The sequence below is a fragment of the Puma concolor genome, chromosome A1 (assembly GCF_028749965.1).
Source record: "Puma concolor isolate L17-30 chromosome A1, mPumCon1.1.hap2, whole genome shotgun sequence".
In the NCBI taxonomy this organism is placed as follows: Eukaryota; Metazoa; Chordata; class Mammalia; order Carnivora; family Felidae; genus Puma; species Puma concolor.
This window is the reverse complement of record NC_141667.1, coordinates 51,810,939-51,829,327: the sequence shown is the minus strand read 5'-3', so window position 1 is coordinate 51,829,327 and position 18,389 is coordinate 51,810,939. Positions and strand designations below refer to the sequence as shown.

General features: G+C 47.4%; 1 protein-coding gene across 1 annotated transcript in view; it reads right to left on the bottom strand.

The window, feature by feature from the left end:
* ADRA1B (adrenoceptor alpha 1B) overlaps nt 1-12,419 on the bottom strand; it is a 52,579-nt gene extending 40,160 nt beyond the window's left edge. The window contains exon 1 of the mRNA XM_025923803.2: nt 11,021-12,419. Within this exon, the coding sequence (XP_025779588.2) occupies nt 11,021-11,969 (949 nt within the window). The 5' untranslated portion in view covers nt 11,970-12,419. The remainder of the gene's footprint in view (nt 1-11,020) is intronic.
* Between the last annotated feature and the right edge of the window lie 5,970 nt (nt 12,420-18,389).

The window sequence follows — 18,389 nt, the reverse complement described above, 5'->3', positions numbered from 1 at the left end:
GGCTGTGGGTGCCGAGTCTCTCTTGTCCCCACCTCAGGCTCCTTAGTGACCAGGAGGCAAGCACACTCTTCCTCTGGAACTTCACAGAGGGAAGTACTTTCATCATTCAAATCAAGACACTTTTGAGAATAAGAGGGGGTTATGATAATAATAACAACCATCATCATGGTTTGGTAACAGACATAATGGGGATGGGGACGTCTGGTCATTCTATTATAGAGCAATGCTGCATTACACGTCAAGCAGACCCAGTGAGTCTATAGAGCATTGGCAGACTTGTGACATCTCCACTTTTTTGGGAAGTAATTTGCTATTCCAGAAATCAAAGTAGTCTTCATGGCGTGCATCAGAATGTTGTGGGCCTCACATTTATTTGTAGGGCCCTGTGTGCGTGTGTGTATGTGTGTGTGTACATACGTATGTATGTGTGTTTTTTTTTAATGTTTATTTTTTATTTATATTTGAGAGAGACAGAGCACAAGCAGGGGAGAGGCAGAGAGACAGAGACAGAATCCGAAGCAGGTTCCAAGTTCCGAGCTGCGAGCTGTCAGCACAGAGTCTGACACAGGGCTCGAACTCACCAGCAGTGAGATCATGACCTGAGTTGAAGTTGGATGCTTAACCGATGGAACTACCCAGGTGCCCCGTATGTGTTTTAATTTAGAATTACAGATGGAGGTGAGAGCAGCATTCATTTCACATCACCTCAGGCCTCTCTAAGGTCTTACTCTGGCCCTGCTATAAAGTCACCAGAATCGTCTCCTCCTCCCCTACTTCTGCGGGGACTGATGCTGACCATATCTCTCCAAGAAGTGAGAGGAACATGACAAGGGCTAGTAAGGTGAGGGGAATTGGGGGCCGATTGGCAATAGACAGGTCTCCCCCTGAGGTGGGTGGAGTAATAACCTTTTAATAAAGGATGAAGATACTGTCCAATTTTCAAGCTCCTGTCTGTGTCCACTCTAGCCTTCACATATCCAATCTTTCCCCATTGACACCAGCACCAGGCCCATATTGGTATTTTGGTTTTACAAGAGCAGTCACTACAATCTCCTTTCAATGTGCCTCTAATAGTTTCTAGGAATGAGATAAGTCACTTAACCCCTTTAGGCCCATTTTCTTATTTATAAAATGGGCAAAACCCTAACACCTGTCTGACGGGAAAATGGTGGATCAAGTCTAGAAAGCACTGTGTGAATCATGGCTGCAATCGCTATTTTATTTTATTTTATTTTATTTTATTTTATTTTATTTTTTAAATTTTAATGTTTATTTTGATTTTTGAGACAGAAAGAGACAGAGCATGAGTAGGGGTAGGGCAGAGAGAGAGAGGGAGACACAGAATCTGAAGCAGGCTCCAGGCTCCAAGCTGTCAGCACAGAGCCTGACGTGGGGCTCGAACCCACAGACCATGAGATCATGACCTAAGCCAAAGCCGGACGCCCAACCGACTGAGCCACCCAGACGCCCCTGCAATTGCTATTTTACAGAGTCTACTAGGTACCTGTCTTTAGGTATGGAGGATGAGATGCGTCAGACCTGGACCCTGTCCTCCAGGGGTTTGTAGCCTGATAGCACTGCCAAAGATGTGCACATCAGTGCTGATCCCCATGGACAGATGTGGCAGGCATCATAAACGAGGGAGGGAGGGAGGGAGGGAGGGAGAGATCACTGCCAGGAAAGGCATGGGGACCAAGAAAGATTCTGTGAGAGGTGTCCACAGAACTAGGGTTTGGGTGGGCAGGATTTGGATATTCAGAGGGTATGGGAAGAGCATTTCTAGTAGAGGGAAACAGTCTGAGCAAATGCACAGGAGGAGGAAGATGCAAGGTGTTTTTGGGAAATGACAACTAATTCTTTTTATAAAAAAATTTTTTTATGTTTTATTTATTTTTGAGAGAGAGAGAGAGAGAGAGAGAGAGCGCAAGCAGGGAAGGGCAGAGAGAGGGAGTCATAGCATCCAAAGCAGGCTCCAGGCTCTGAGCTGTCAGCACAGAGCCCGATGCGGGGCTTGAACTCACAGACTGCGAGATCATGACCTGAGCCGAAGTCGGACGCTTAGCTGACTGAGCCTGGGAAATGGCAACTAATTCTATCTGAGTTATAGGACTCTCCTAATTCTCCTGCTAAACTCATAGTGCTGCTATCTACTCATTCACTTAGCTTTGTGAGCACCTGTTTGTGAGCACCTGTGTTAGGCGGAGAGGAAAGATGTGGTCACTGCTTACTCTTGTGTACAGTTTGTAGAGGAGAGAGAAGTCGATCAGTCACCAGGTTGCTAGGGAGAGCCATGCCTGCGGTGCTTGGGGTGGATGAACAGCACTTGCTTAGCCTCAGGAGTCCTCTCTTTATGGGACTCTTCAAGGCCCTGGGAGACACCCCAGGAATTTTCCTTATATTGTACGATTTTGTAAAGTTTTCAAAAGTAAGATCTATTAACTGCAATTGATTAGGACTGCTGTCTGTTTCCGCTTTCACTTCCCTCTATCATATTTCCCCTTGCACGGGGAGGCCATGGAGTATAGGGGCCATGAGCATTTTGGGGAGCTACTAAGCAACCCATTCATTTGGGTTGAATGTATATAGTGAATAAATATATGTGGCTTGCAGACTTTTTTTTCTGGATAGCTTGGTCATCACTAGCCACTTACTGCAAGGTGGAAAAACAGCTCCTAGAAATACTCTCTTGTTCACGATGCTGACTCACCTGGATATGTGACATCAAGAGGTAGGGCCAGAGTCTGAGCCATGATATGAGAAGTCCTACAGTGTGGGACCTCATGTATGTGAGTGGCAGAGGCGAATTACGTTCTGAAATATATCCAAGCCAGAAACTAAACTATGAAAGAAAATCTTCCAAATTTTGTTTTCCCCAATTTGACAAAAATCTTAAAAAAGTATGTGAAATTACTGGGCTGTCTGGTGGCTCAGTCAGTTGAGCATCCAACTCTTGATTTTGGCTCAAGTCATGATCTCAGGGTTGTGGGATTGGGTCCTGTGTCAGGCTCCGCACTGAGTCGGGAGCTTGCTTAAGATTCTCTCTTTCTGGGGCAACTGGGTGGCTCAGTCGGTTAAGCGTCTGACTTTGGCTCAGGTCATGAACTCGCATTTCATGAGTTTGACCCCTGTGTCGGGCTCTGTGCTGACAGATCAGAACCTGGAGCCTGCTTCGGATTCTGTGTCTTCCTCTCTCTCTGCCCCTCCCCTGCTCGTGCTCTGTCTTTCTCTCTCAAAAATAAATTAAGATTGAAAAAAAAGATTCTTTCTCTGTCCCTCTTCCCAGCTCGTGCTCTCTCTTTCTCTCAAAAAAAAAAAAAAAAAGAAAGAAAGAAAAAGTATGTGAAATTACCAGTCATAAGCTGTGAGACTGCACAATGTCTGAAGTACCCATAATAAAAGAGAAATTTTGACATCTTGCTAGGGGAAAGACCCAATTATTTTTAGATTTCTTTACTTTTCTCTCTAGGACACGATGCCTCTCAGTTGCTGAATGATAGGCAGCTACTTGCTTCCTTTCCTCCTTCTCTGAATAGACTTTGGTTTCCCCAACTCCTTTGTGAAGTTCCATAAATCAAAGCTCAGAGCTCCACACTTAGGGTACCCCTGTGATAACTCCTTAGCATTATCTGATTGCCTCCTTGTGAATCCAGGTTCCATCCCTCATCAGCTGCGTGGCCTGAGGCAAATCACTCAACTTCTCTGGCCTTCAGTTTCCTTATCTGTAAAATGGGGACAAAGCAGTGCTCACTTTGTAAGACTTTGGAGAGGAATCCATTAGAGAATGCACAGAAGTACCCCTAGCCCAGTGTAGCTCAGGGAGTGTGGCACATGGCAAGATCCAATAAATGGGATGTATTAGTAGTATTATTATCAGACATGGTCTGGAGCACAGTGACTGTGGAAACATCCTGGAGATATCAGAGAAAGCAATTTCCCAGTGGGCCCAGCTGCCATCAGTTATTTTTATGAGCCACACACACACTCAGGTAAAGGCATTTCCTGCATTACAGACCTGAATAGGCCCAGCTGTGATGGCAATGCAGCTACATGTGCACCTGCTGGCATTTCTGTGGCCTGTTTTGCCCCAGCAGGATTCCGTGCCTCCACAAATGGCCCCCCATCCTGTAGTTACCTGATAAGCATGACCCTTCACACATAATTCTTCCCCCCTGTCTGCCCTTCTGCCAGTCCTTTGAATGCCACTGCAAAGGTGAGGCTAACTCATTATCTACCCCCTCCTTCCCTTCTGCCCTCCTTCCCTCCTTTACTGCTTGATTTCTCCCACAAATACGTCTTGTGTCTAACCACCGTGGTATCTTCCGTGATTCCAAGACTTTAGGACCCTCACAGTAAAATTTCAAAAAAATTTTTGGTGGGGACAGACATAGGGCTACCAACTTGTTATTTTGCCAAGTAGGTCATTACACATACACACACACACACACACACATCATCATCATCATCATTACTACTTACTACCATCATTCCATCAAAGAAATGCTATTTCAGTGTCCCAAAATAGAAAGGACATAGTCTTTAGAATAAAAGGACAGTCATTTATTTTGAATACATTTGGAAAAACACATAATTTTTCTAATTTTTTTCTCATCTTGTCATGAGCCAGTAAAAATTTTATACCCTTCGGCACCAGACCCCAGACAAATGTTCAGGAAGCACTGTAGTAACAACAGGGATAATATAATAAATGCTTATTGAGTGCCAAATGTGGAGTCTGATAGACTCTACCATTTACTAGCTGTGTGACCTTGGGCAAATTACCAAACCCCTCTGAACTCTTGTTCCCTAACCTATAAACACAGGGATGATGATGCTTGCTCTGCAGAGGGGTTTGTGAGAATTATGAACAACACAGAGCATTCAGTGTTGGGCAGTGTACCCAATACGTTGAAGAGCTGCTTCTACAGTGCTCATTCTCTTCCTCTTCTCCAGGGAGGCTCTAGTTTAAAGAATTCACTTTCCTTCTCATCAGCCTTCTGCCTTTCTCCATGTGGACTAGCCCAAGGGACTGGGCAGGATTGGAGATGCTTCTGACTGCACTGGGGGAAGCATAACCAAATTTTCCTGGCTCTTCACAGGGTGTTCATTCCAGGGGTTCCCAGGCATGGGTTGGGGGGAACTGGTGCTATGTTGGCTGCATAGAAATCACCTGGGAACTTGTTAAAAATTGAAATTCTCTGCCCCATCATGAGAAATTCTGATACAATAGATCTGTGGTGGAGCTCAAGAATCTAGGCTTTCGGAAAGAGCCCCCGTCAGATGTTTCTGATGAATAGTTGGTTAGCTGTTGGTCACAGCTCCCTGCTTTTGGGTTGGGACATTTTGTCTATTCAATACATAAGAGTGTCTGGCAGATCACACCCAGCATGCTGTCCTATGAACCTTGATGAATGGCGTCTGAGGAAGATCCTAGGAGGAATCCCCTTGACGGTGTTTTGCTGGCATCTCAACAAATGATAACCTCCATCACCCAGAAACATCAGAGTTATTCTAGACATACTTCTTGTTCTCACTAGCCTCCTAAATCACATAACAACCCATCCCCAAGTCCTTGAATCTGTCCATTTCTCTCCACCTTCACTGCCCCCAGCCTGGTCTAAATTACCATCAGCTCTCACTGGGATTGTGGCCTCCTACCTGCCCCACCTCTCATTTGTGCTCCATATGGAGGCCTGAGTCATCTTTTCAAGACATAACTCAGATGGTATCTCTTGTCTGCTTCAAACCCTTCAGTAGTGGCCTTAAGATAAAATCTAAAGTCCTTGATGTGGCCTGAAATCCCTGCGTGGCCTGCCCTCTGCCCACACCTCCAGCCCTGACTTGTACCTGGTCCCCCTACTCTCTAAGCTTGCTACTTCCCCACCACTTCCTGCCTTAGGACTCTTGGACATGCTCTTCCTTCTGCCCGGACCCTCTTCTTCTATCTGCTGCCTGTACTGAGTTAGCTCCTCCACACTTTTCAGGTTCCACCTAAATGTCACTCAGGGACCCCTGTGATATGCTGACTCCTATTATTTACTTCTAATAGCATCTCATCCCTTTACTTAAGTCACTTGTTGCAATTTGTGTTGTGTTATTTGTGTGCATGTGTTTTTCAAATGGTCTGCGTTCCTCTGTAGAACTAAATTCTATGAGAACATGGAACATAGCTGTTTTGCTCACCACTGTACCTCCAGCACAATACCCAGTAGACATCCAATAAATATATACTTATTCAGCAAACGAATGAATGACTAAAGACATAGAGCTAGATTCTCAGATAAAGGGCAAGGTCCCACATTTTCCTCTGGCTGGAGCGATGGACGGTCCAGCGTTGGGAGACCAACATCCTACACGGTGCGGTAGGTACAGAGCAAGTCTAGCCCTGAGCTAGGGTGTGGATGCCCTTCCCTAACATTTTCTGGGTGTCTTTTTTGCAGAGGCGAGTGGGGAGTGGAAGAAAGGCAGAGTTTTGTAACAGAAGTATAATACCCAGCTTTTGACATGGCAGCTCTGGAGTTTTGGAGCACATTTGCCATGAGAGCAGATTTGGACTGGGAAGCAAGAAGGCCAGATATCTCCTAGGTGCAGTGGAACAGGTATGTGCCTGTCCTGACAGACTGGGATTCACCCCTTGGCTCTATTGTTTACTTGCTATATGACCTGGGGCAAGAAGGCTAACCTCTCTGAGCTCAGCTCCAGCTCTGAGCTCCTCCCGCCTATTCATCTGTAGAGAGGGAGCAATTACTCTCCCCTGTCAGGGTAGCTGCGGGGATTAATGAGATAATGTCTGTAGAGGGCCTAGCAGAATGTCTGGCATATAGTAGATGCTTCATAAAAATAAGATCTCACGAGGTGGTAAACATCCTGCAGGCAGGGGCCATGTAGCACAGAGTAGATGCATTAGGAAGTCTTTATTGATGATTTCATAAATGGTCGAATGTATTTTCCTTTTCCAGAAAGGATTCCCTGCGTGTAAAAATTTCTCCCTCACTTAAACCAATTGCTTTCTTTGTGAGCAACTCAAATCCCTGTGTTTTGAAACCTCAGAGCTGGAGGGTTAGTGTGTATATTTGTGGTGGTGGCCCCGTCCTGAGTCATCTCTGAGACCCTCACCCTCCCCAGTGTTCTTGTGGGAGGCAGGAATTCATCAGCCCCAATTTGAATGAGAGGAGTACAGAAACAAATCAGTGCAGAGAGATTCCTATTTGGTCCCAGTACTATGAGAACACAACTGTTTCTTTGAAATTGACCTTCATTTATTTGGAGGGGAAAGCAGTTAGTTCAATAATGGCTTCCTGGTGCCTTTCAGCATTTTAAAAGACGGAAGAAAGATTTGGAGCGAGGCAAGGTTCCAGTGTTTTCTAAACAACGCACTAAGCCCAGCTACCAGTTGGCTGCCCAGTACTTCCTGCTCGCCTACCCCCCACCCCCCCAATGTATCCCCACAAGGCAATGCACATCCCTCAGTAGCCCAGCCACTTCTCAAGACCCTGGCCAGGTCTTCCCTAGGTAGGTGGGAGCTAGCCTTCATTATAATGCCTGGGAGCCAAAGATTCCTTGGACATCTTGCACATGGCCTACTGCGTAGAAATGCTACTATATTATATTCCAATTATTTCCTGTCCCTCCAAGGCCCGATTCCAGGGCCTGAATAAAGAGGTCCTTGTCTGGTGGTGTCCATCTCTGCTCCCTAGTAAGGAAAAGCTGGTCCCTGGCCCAAGTTGGCCTGAGGCCACAGGGGAAGGGTGGGGAAGAGGTAGGGAGGGTGTTACAGGTGGGGAGAACTACACAGGAGACGAGAGACCCAGCCCTGCGGGCAGCCCAGTCCTGCTCCCAAAAATAAAAATAAGTGAGGAAGGAAAACAAATGGGGCCCCTGACCAGGACCCTGCAGAGGGCATGACTATTTTCCCTCCTTCCCAGGAGGGATCCCAACCCTTCTCACCCACAGAGAAGACAAACACAGCTATGGAAATCTCATGCCATCCAGGCACCTGGAAGTCTGTTGCTAATTGCAAGTTACTCCTACCTGCACTTCTCTGTTTGCCAATGATTGTCTTCCCCTAGATCTGCTTTCTCCCCTTGTGAGTGAAAAGCATTTCATGGAAAATTTCGAATTTGGAACCTTCTTCAGATTCCAAAAGAGTTATTGTTCTACATCATGCTTATTTTGTTTGGGTGTTATTTGAACTCAGGGGAAGTAGAAACCCACATCTTCATGTTGCTGGGATGCTCTTCTTAAATTATTAAAAACATGCTGATAAAGCACCTTTTCTGTTTGAAGCTCTTGAGTACTTTTCAGAGTCCATCCCAACCAAGGCCTGGAGTCCATATTTCTTACCTGCCAAGTGTTGGGCAGCCAGGGGAGAGGAGGTGGGTGAAGTAGCTTAGGGACTGCACACCAGGAGATCTCCAGGAGATAGTGGCAGGGATGTGCAGAAAGGTTTCATGGCAAGGAGAGGAGAAACAAGCTCTGAGGGCAAGCCATGGAATCCAGGGTTAAGGCCTCAGAAGGTCATAAACAGAAAGGGAGGACAGGTGGGGATAGTGTGAATGACATGAAACCGAGGATGAGTTTGAAGAGCAGGACCCACAGAGAAGTCACATCATCCTGCACCACCACGTGTCTGGGGAAGGGCTAAGCTTTGTTGAGTTTAAACCTTGGTGTCTAGGATGCTGGAGCCTGAAGGGAACTGATTGATCCCCTGGCCAGCGATTCTCAAAGCCTGGTCTGTGGACCGCCTCTTCAGAATCACCTGGTGGGCTGGTTAAACATGAGGATTCCCGAGACCTATCTGATGTACTGAATCAAATTCTCTGTGGGTTATATCTAAGAAGCTGAATGCTTATCAAGTTCCACAGATGATTGTGATCTTTATTAAAGTTTGAGAGCCCTTGATTTAGTCCAGCCCTCTTGTTCCCTGAAAGTGAGATCTGAAGCCCAGAGATGTAAAACAAGCCTAGGATAACAGAGCTGATTGATGGCAAAGCTCACATTAGAAATCTATTGGTCTTGAACCCCAGGGCAGTGCTCTTTCCATTTCAGCATGTGGGCAGCCTCTTCACCTATTTGGACCTGTTTCTCTTGCCCCCTAAAGTGAAAGTTTGCACCTTTGATCCATTCCCTGCATCCTGCTGGGGCCTTCTCCTTCCTGAGGATGCTCTGGTCCTAGTCTCTATAGGTTGGGGGGCAGAGGCAGAAAGAAGAAAGGAGAAGGACTCAGTTCTCTTCTGAGCCTTTAGTCACAGGTGTGGGATGGTCAAATGAGTAGAGAAAGAGAAAACACAGCTGTAGCTGAGGGACGACTGGGATCTGGTTTGTAGTACTAAGCTGACTTTCACTGAGATTTTGCTGTGCACCAGACACTGTGTTAAGTCCTTTCCATGCATTAGTGCAAACCCCATGGAGCAAATAGTAATTAGCCCTATTTTGCAGATGGAGAAACTGAGACTCACAGGTGAGTGTTCATTTGCCCAAGGTCACATAGCTAATACATGACCAAATCACTTCCGTGTACAACCATGATCCAAAGCAGTGTGAACTATTACTCACTTTAACCCAACAAGCCTGCAAAAGGACCCCAAGACCTTGGGGGAAAAAAAAAAGCTTCTCTGCAGTGAGATGTGACCACTCCTGGGAGGGGGGTGGGGTGGAGTACAGCTTCAAACGCTTTCCACGTAATGCACTAAAATTTGTTCTGAAAGGCATTAACTTGCAAGCCTGCCTTGGAAATGACAACATGGAGAGTAGGTTAAACAGGTTTTTTTCTTCATCTTTGAAAAATGGAAACTCCTAATCTCAATTTGCTTTCTTTCCATTTGCCCCTTTCTCTTAAAAGCAGTGTGCCTTCAGAATTTTAGTTGTTTGAGGGATTATGTTCAGTTCTAACTGAGCCCTGGGTGTGATTGCAGGCATATATATGGTTGTGGCACGTAGCAGCCGTTACCTCTTCTGATATCATGGCACATGACTTTGCAATGATCACCTCCCTCCATTCATTTTCCGGAGTGTCTCCCAGGGACAGGAGAGGAACCCAAAGCAGGTCAGTGCCTTAGAGAAGGGACAAGTGTTTCCCAAGCCATGTGGACAGCATGTCACAGTACCTTCCTGTAGATTTACCTCCTAACCAGACCTTGTCTTCTTGGGAAAAAATCAGGAAGCTTTTTGAACAACTTAGTCAGACCATTAAACAAAAGAAGATGGACATATTTTTATAGGAGAGGAAGAACTCAGTTTCATCCTAGCAGGATTTGGTGTCTGGTAGCTGAAGGTGAGGGACCACTCTAATTTAAATCTGGGTATTCCATGAATCACCAGAGTTAGAACATTTCTGGGTAAAAACTGAAAACATGTGACCCTCCGGGTGTCTTCCTTCTCTTTCAAATCTCAAGCTTTAGTAACTCAAAGGCTGGATGGGGCCGTGCAGCTGTTAAAAGGCCCTTATTAACTCATAATGAAGGGAGTGCATTGAGGTGATAGCAAGCGGTAAAGGGAGGGGGGGAGAACGCAACCTCTGCAAAGCTCATGGGGAGCGTGGGTCTCTGCAAGAGCCCTGGAAATGCTGAATGAAAACTGCCTTTCTGCGTACGAGCCGCCTGCCTGCTTCCCAAATGCCGCGTCTGCGGTAACTACAAACTATTTTGTATGCTGCATTAGTGACGCTGCCTTAGCCCGCACATCATTACTACTGAGATAACGCTGGTGTGATGTTCAAGTCCAGTGTCCTTTTTAATTATTAAACCGATGCTGTTGAATGAGTCATTCCACATACCAGATTTTCCTCCTGTGGTTCTATTTCAAGAGACTAGCGCCTTACTTAGTGTGTTCCACTAACACCTGAGTTGGTTCTTAGCCAGCTACCCAATCTGCAAAGCCTTTGCAGAACAAACAGTATTCCCCAGGCTCCAAACACACACAGGCTGCATAAAAAACAAACCCCACGAAAAACTTTACAGTAAGCTCGTCAGTAAACCCCAGATCTGAAAACGCCCTGTTCCCCGTCCGCCAGTCCCCAACTTACCAAGTGGCAGAGCGATGAAGAAGGGTAGCCAGCACAAGATGAACATACCGACCACAATGCCCAAGGTCTTGGCTGCTTTCTTTTCCCTGGAGAACTTAAAAAGTTTGACAGCTATGGAACTCCTGGGGTTGTGGCCCTTGGCCTTGGTACTGCTGAGGGTGTCCTCATGAAAGTTCTTGGAGTGGATCCTCAGGGTCAGCTCCTTGGAGTTGGACATCTCCTTCATGACTCCGGCCTCCAGGTTCTTGGTGGTCCTCTTGGCAACGATGTACACGCGACAGTACATGACCAGAATGACTGCCAGAGGGATGTAGAAGGAGCCCAGGGAGGAGAAGAGGGCGTAGAAAGGTTCTTCAGTGACCCCACATTCTTTGTCATCATTGGGCGCGGGCTCCTTCCACCCAAGGAGAGGCCCGATGGAGATGACTGTGGACAAGACCCAGACGCTGAGGAGCGCCAAGATGGCCTTCCTCCGGGTGACCAGCGTGGGGTACTGCAGAGAGTAGCGCACCCCAATGTAGCGATCGATAGAGATGGCGCACAGGCTCAGAATGGAGGCCGTGCAGCACAGGACGTCCACGGCGGCCCAGATGTCACAGAAGACCCGTCCCAGCACCCAGTAGCCGAGCACTTCCAGGGCCGCCGAGAAGGGCAGCACGGTGAAACTCAGCAGCAGGTCGGCAATGGCCAGGTTGACGATGAAGTAGTTGGTGGGCGTCCGCAGGTGACGGTTGCAGGCCACCGACAGGATGACCACGATGTTGCCCACGATGGCAAAGAGGATGAAGGCGCCCAGCACCAGGCCCACGGAGATGGCCCTGGTGATGTCCAGCTGGGGCAGTGTGGAGTTGCTCGAGGTCTGGTTGGGGCCAGTGAAGTTGGCATTTTTCAACTCTCCCCAGTGGGCAGGTGCTGATGTGTTGTGGCCGGTGTCCAGATCGGGATTCATTTTAGAGTCGGCCCTCCATAGCCTGGGGTGAGCGGGGCTGGAAGGGCTGCGGCCGAGCTCCTCAGCTGCCCTGCAACTTTGCTTCGCCCGCGGTCTTCTTCCCAGAGGCGCCCTCCCGGCGAGGACTCATCTCCCCCCCGGGCAGCCCAGCCCCGGCGGCGCGTCTCCTGCCTGCACCGAGCCGCCCGCTCGCCCGGCTGTCAGAGGGAGGCGGAGGAGAGAGGGGCCGAGGCGGCAGCTCCAAGTTTAATGGTCCACGTCAGGCGCGCCGGGCCGGCCAGGCGGGGAGCGGCGCGGGAGGGGCGGCGGGCAGGGGGGCGCCCGGCTCGGCTCGGCCCGGCCGGCGGCGGGTGTGCGGGCAGCGGCGCCCAGCGCAGCCAGCGCCGAGGAGGGTCTGCTCGCAGCCAGCCGCCTCTGGGCTGACTGCACGGCGGTGACATCAGGCGGGGGAGCCCGGCGCCCTGACTCCGCGCGGCACTAGGGGGCAATGCGGGTCCGGCGAAGGCGCCCGCAGCCCCGACGCCGCCACCCTGGGCAGCCCTGGGCCGGCCGCGCTCCCCGCCACCCTCCCCCACCGACCTACGCGAGCCAAGGGATGGGAGGGGGAGGAAGGGTGACCTGAACTTGGGGAGCCCCGTCCCCCATCCTGAGGTGGCCCGCTGGGATTCTTGCCCCTCCTGTTCACCCTTGGGTCTCAAAAGTGGCGTGGGGTGCTTACCGCTCCTGGGGGAGGGGGCGTCTGGAATCAGCACCCAGATTTAGGGGGATAGGCAACTTGTGTGGAGCCTGAAAGAAGAATTGCCAGGTTAAGCACCAGGTGAGAGGGACTTGAGTGGGATCGGAGACCAACCCCCAGCCTTTACCTCCCTGGTAAGCCCAGAGGCTTCTCTTCGTTCATTCGTTTGTTCACTCACTCACTCACTCACTCACTTGTTCATTCAACTAATTGTTAACCGGGTACCCACTGCCTGCGCTGGGGACATAGCAATTGAAGCAAGTGGACAAAGACCCCTGCCCTCTAAGAGCTTCATTCTACTGGGAGGAGACAGACAATAAACAAATAAGTAAGCAAATTGCGAGGTGTGTCCTATGTTGACAAGTGTAACAGAAGATAAAGCAAGGAGGGGAAATGGAATGGTGTGTGTGTGTGTGTGTGTGTGTGTGTGTGTGTGTGTGTGTTGTGGGGGCAGGTATTTGGAATTATAAATGGGTTCCCTGGATGTCACTGAAGTGATGTTGGAGTCAAGACCTGAAAGAAATGAGGAACAAGCCAATGGGCTATTTGGGGGTGAGGGTGATGGTGGTGGTGGCAGCATTAAGAGACCTCCAGACATCTGAGGAAGGGACTTGGGAAATCCAGATTATTTATTGATTTTTTTCCTTTTCTGTCTGATATCCATGTTGGACAGTTATAGGGATACACTTCCAAAGGTGGGCATATGGTGCTTAGGAGAGAAGAAATGTGCTGAGAGAGAGCCTTACGTTGGTTAACATTTTTTCGACACTTGTTATGTCCCAGACAGTATGCTAAGTACATTTTGCATTTTCTGATAATCATAAGAAAGAATGGCTGTTCTCATCATCATTTCCATTTTGTGGAAGGGACAAGGTACAGTGAAGTTCAGCTCTGCCCAAGTCCACATAGCCATCATGGAGAGGAGCTAGGAATTGAACTCAACTCTACAGGTCTGTTGCGAGTTGAGCGTTTAGCAGCTGTGTCACCCTTTTCCCCTGAAAGCACTGTAGGGGGTGGATTTATTTCCCTAGATTTATTGCGAAATAATTGACATAACATTGTGTGAGTTTAAGGTATCCAATGTGTTGAATTGATGTATTTAGATATTGCAAAATGATTATCATCATAGCATTAGCAAAGATCTTCATCATGTCTTTCTTTCTTGCATAAATACCATTTCTTTCTTGCAATGAGGACATTTAAGATCTACTTTCATAGCAACTTTCAAATATATAATATAGCATTATTAGCTATAATTACCATGGTGTACCTTAGATCCCCCGAACTTACTCATCTTATAACTGGAAGTTCATACCCTTTGATCAACATCTTCCCATTCTGCTATCCCCAACCCCTGACAATCACCACTCAACTCTGTTTCTATCAGTTTGGCTTTTAGATTCCACATATAAGTGATATCATAGTTTTTGTCTCTCTCTGTCTATCTTACTTCACTTAGCATAATGCCTCAAGTTTCATCCATGTTGTAGCAATGGCAGGATTTCCTTCTTTCTCTTGACTGAAATAATATTCCATTGTGCATGTGTACTCTGTATTTTTTATTCATCCACCAGTTGATGGACACTTAGATGGTTTCCATCCTTGGCTAATGTGAATAATGCTGCATGAACATGGAGGTGCAGGTAGCTCTTTGAGGTCCTATTTTCCTCCTCCTCCTCTTCTCCTTCTCCTTCTCCTTCTCCTTCTCCTTCTCCTTCTCCTTCTCCTTCTCCTTCTCCTTCTTCTTCTTCTTCTTCTTCCTCTTCTTCCTCTTCTTCTTCCATGTTTATTTATTTTTGAGTGAAAGAGAGAGTGTGAGCTGAGGAGGGGCAGAGAGAGAGGGAGACAGAGGATCTGAAGCAGGCTCTGGGCTGTTGGCACAGACACCAACGTGGGACTCAAACTCACAAACTGTGAGATCATGACCTGAAGTCGGATGCTTAACTGCCTGAGCCACCCAGGTACCCCAAGATCCTATTTTCATTTGCTGTGGATATATATCCAGAAGTGAAATTGCTGGATCATGTGGTAGTTCTATTTTTAATTTGGGGGGGAACCTCCCTATTGTTTTTCAAAGTGACTCTATCAATTTACATTTGAGGAAGGGAGTGGATTGATTGTTGTAGAGAGAGCTATCTCCCAAGTAGAAAATTTTGAGACCTGAGTGACTAGTACTATAAGGGTACTCACATTTATTGAGCTCCTACTGAGAGCCAAGCATTTACTTGTTTTTGTTTATTCTTCACAACAATCCTTTGAGACTGCGTAACCATTGTCCATTGAGAGATAAGAAAACTGTGGTTCCAAGAGATTTGGTGCATTCCTGAGGTCATGTGGCTAGTAGACATGTGGCAGAGCAAAGTAGTGACAGCCATAGATTGAAAAGTAAAGTTTGATGCCATTGTTTACTCTAGTCCAGAAGCTTGAACCTAGGGCTTCCCACTGTCTACCTTTGATAATTACTAAAACCTGATATTCAGGGGTGGGGAGCCAGAAGAATGCTCAGGGTGATTTACATTTAAGTCCTCAACCTAGAGGTAGCATCTTAACCTCTTTTTTTATTTTATAAACATGTAATAATAAATATATAAATACATATATGTATGTATTTGGGGATCAGGGGGTTAACGCACACCTATCCAAGGTTTTAATCTAAGGCTTTAATCGTCTCCTCCCACCAAAATGCAGAGATTCTCACATGCACAAAATACACGGTTTCAAGAGGTTCCCTGAAATTAAGAAATGTGTGGTAGGGGCAACCCTGAAAACAGATTCCCCCCCCCCCCCATTTCAATTAAATTTGCTGAAGTGGGTATCTGAAGATTCTAAAAATCTGAGAAACACAGGTTTAAGGTGATTTAGCTCTTCAAGAGCTATCAGAACTTGCCCTTGCCCATCTTCCCATTGTGGTGGTCTAGGAGGCAGAGGGAATCGGTAAACTCCCGTAGATAGTCATGTGCCGAGCTGGTTATCAAACTCTAGTTCCCCAGCCCACAGAACGGTGTTCCTTCCTCTGCCCCAAAGGGAAGCCACACATGATATCCACTCATGACTTGGTTCAGGTATCAGAATGTGGAAGAGATTATTGAGCCAGATCAAAAGGTTCAAAATCTGTGCATATTTCAGACATGATGTCATTTACCGGTGTCTTTCACGAGGTCAAAACAAACATCCCACCCAAATGCAAACAGGTAGGTAGGTATTAGTCTTAAAAGCAGCCATGTACCAGGACCCCACTAAGTAACCTTTGCTAATGGTCCTTTCCTTGCTGCTCCTCCCCTCCCTTCACAGGAGATACCTCTTAACCCCTCTGGCTGATATCTGACCCATGGAATTGACCATTTGTTTAGGTGTCATGAGGATACAGGCTATATTTCATTTTCTCGGTACTCTCTGGGGCAAAGCCAAGCATAGAGCTCTGACTCACTCGAGGCTTGGGGAAGAAGAACCTTTTCATTATCCATCTGATTACATTACAAACCTCTGATGTTGCAAGCTCCCATTTTTGTGAGCCCTCTAGGAGAAGCTGCCATTGAGTTTGACCTGTGGGGAGACAAAGGCTATGCAAGGTTCTGAGATCAGCTTGGAGGCTCTATGGGAGGAGACCTCTCACCTGTGACCAGGCAGTTTTACATGGTACTCCCTCTCTAATTCTCTACAGTTTTCTTTTCTTTTCTTCTTTTTTTTAAATTTTAAATGTTTGTTTATTTTTTGAGAGAGAGAGACAAAGTGCAAGCAGGGGAGGAGCATAGAGAGAGGGAGACAGAATCTGAAGCAAGCTTCAGGCTCCAAGCTGTCAGCACAGAGCCAGATGTGGGGCTCAAACCCACGAGATGTGAGATCATGTCCTGAGCCAAAGTCGAATGCTTAACCAACTGAGCCACCCAGGCACCCCTCTCTCTGTAGTTTTCAACTCAACCATCCACGTATGGGAACATCTGCTCTGTGTAGGGCACCATGCTAGGTGCTGTGCGCAAATCAAAGATGAATTAAATCAAGCAAGCGATAACCTAGCACTGAGCTAGGTGCTGTGAGAGAGGATGATTTGGTAAAGCACCCCTCAGAGAGTACCTGCTGTGTGCCAGGCACTGTGCAAGGCACTCCACGTGCATTTACTCAAATCTTCACAACAATGCAAGGCAAGAATTGTACCCATTTTTCAAGCCAGGAAACTGAAGTTCAGAGAGGTTCATTCACTGAGTAAGCAGCATTGGTATTCGAAGCACTGTTGTCTGGCTCCAAAGCTTGCATCCTTCTCTCTACACCAGACTGATTAAAAAAAAAAGAAAAGAAAAAGAAAAAGTGGCAGAAGGCTCAGTGTTAGCCCTGAAGGACATTACAACAGAAAACAGAATGTGATCAGGGTCCTGAGCAAAGCAGAGGTCAGGGAAGGGATGGCAAGGCAGAGCTCTCCAGGGCAGAGGGCTCTGCGGAGGGACTCCTTAGTTCAGGCTTCCTGGTCTCCAAGGCCAGCACTTGGTCTGCTGAGGATTTGAGAGCCGACTTGGATTCTAACCCTGCTTCCCTCATATAACAGCTATTAATATGACCTTGGGCAAGATAATAAAGTGAACTCTAGCATCAGATAGACCCGGGGTATGTCCCAGTTCCCATAATTTATTAGCTGTGTGTCCTCGGGCAAGTCACTTAATCACTCTGAGCCCTAGTTTCCTCATCTGTGAAATGAAGGTCATGATAGTCCCTAATTCAGACAGGGCTGAGGTGAGGATTAAATGTGATAATGGGTGTAAAGTGCCTAGCACTTAGTAAGAGTAATATCAGCCAAGATTATTAAGGGCTTTCTAGGTTCTAGCCATGGTGACCCAAATGCCTTCTATACATCATCTGATTTAATCCTGATAATAATATTATGAGGTGGACGCTATTACTATTGACATTTAATAGACGAGGAAATTGAGTCTCAGAATAGCCGCCCCAGGCCGCAGGGCTAGCAGGTTAATACAACGCACCCGTTTTTAGCCCTGGCTAAAAATGAAAAAGAATTGGAGGAGTGAGGTTGACTTGGGTCTCCAGGACTTGGAGGAGAAGTTTTGCCCCTGCTGTGGCCCAGATGGGAGAAATGAGAAGCACCATTTGTTCTGGGCAGGGGACACTTGCTGTAGCAGAAGCACTTCCTCTGCCTCCAAAGGCAACGGGTCAGAGGCTCCCAGGAGGGAGAGATTTCAGCTCCTGCCCTGGCCCTCCCGGGCACACCTGTCCTCTCTGGTAATTACAGTTTGTCAGTCTTTGGTGTGGGTTCCCCTAGCCCAGAAATTCTCATGGCACAGCATTTCCTGGGAAGGTAGAGAGAGCTCAGCAGCAGCCCTTTGCAGCAGGCTGGTGAAGGTTAGTTGCCAAGTCATATCCAGGGGCTGTATTCACATCACGTGCTCCAGGAGAGCCCAGGAACCCTGAGTTGGGGGCTGGGGCGTGAGGGCACAGGGGGTGCCAGAAGGTGGAATGTGACCACCTGCTGACTCTGGAACCAGGGAACCCTTCTTTCTTATGCCCCAGCAACTCCTCTGGTGGGATAAGGTAAACAGGTGCTGCAGACTTGAAGGTGAGGGAGCATGTGTGCTGTTTTCTCAAACGACTCTGCCTGTCTCTTCATGGCTTTGGGCTTTGCCCATCCTTTTGCCCAGGAATCTGTGGTGGTCCCAGAATTTCTCCAGAAAGAGGCTTTA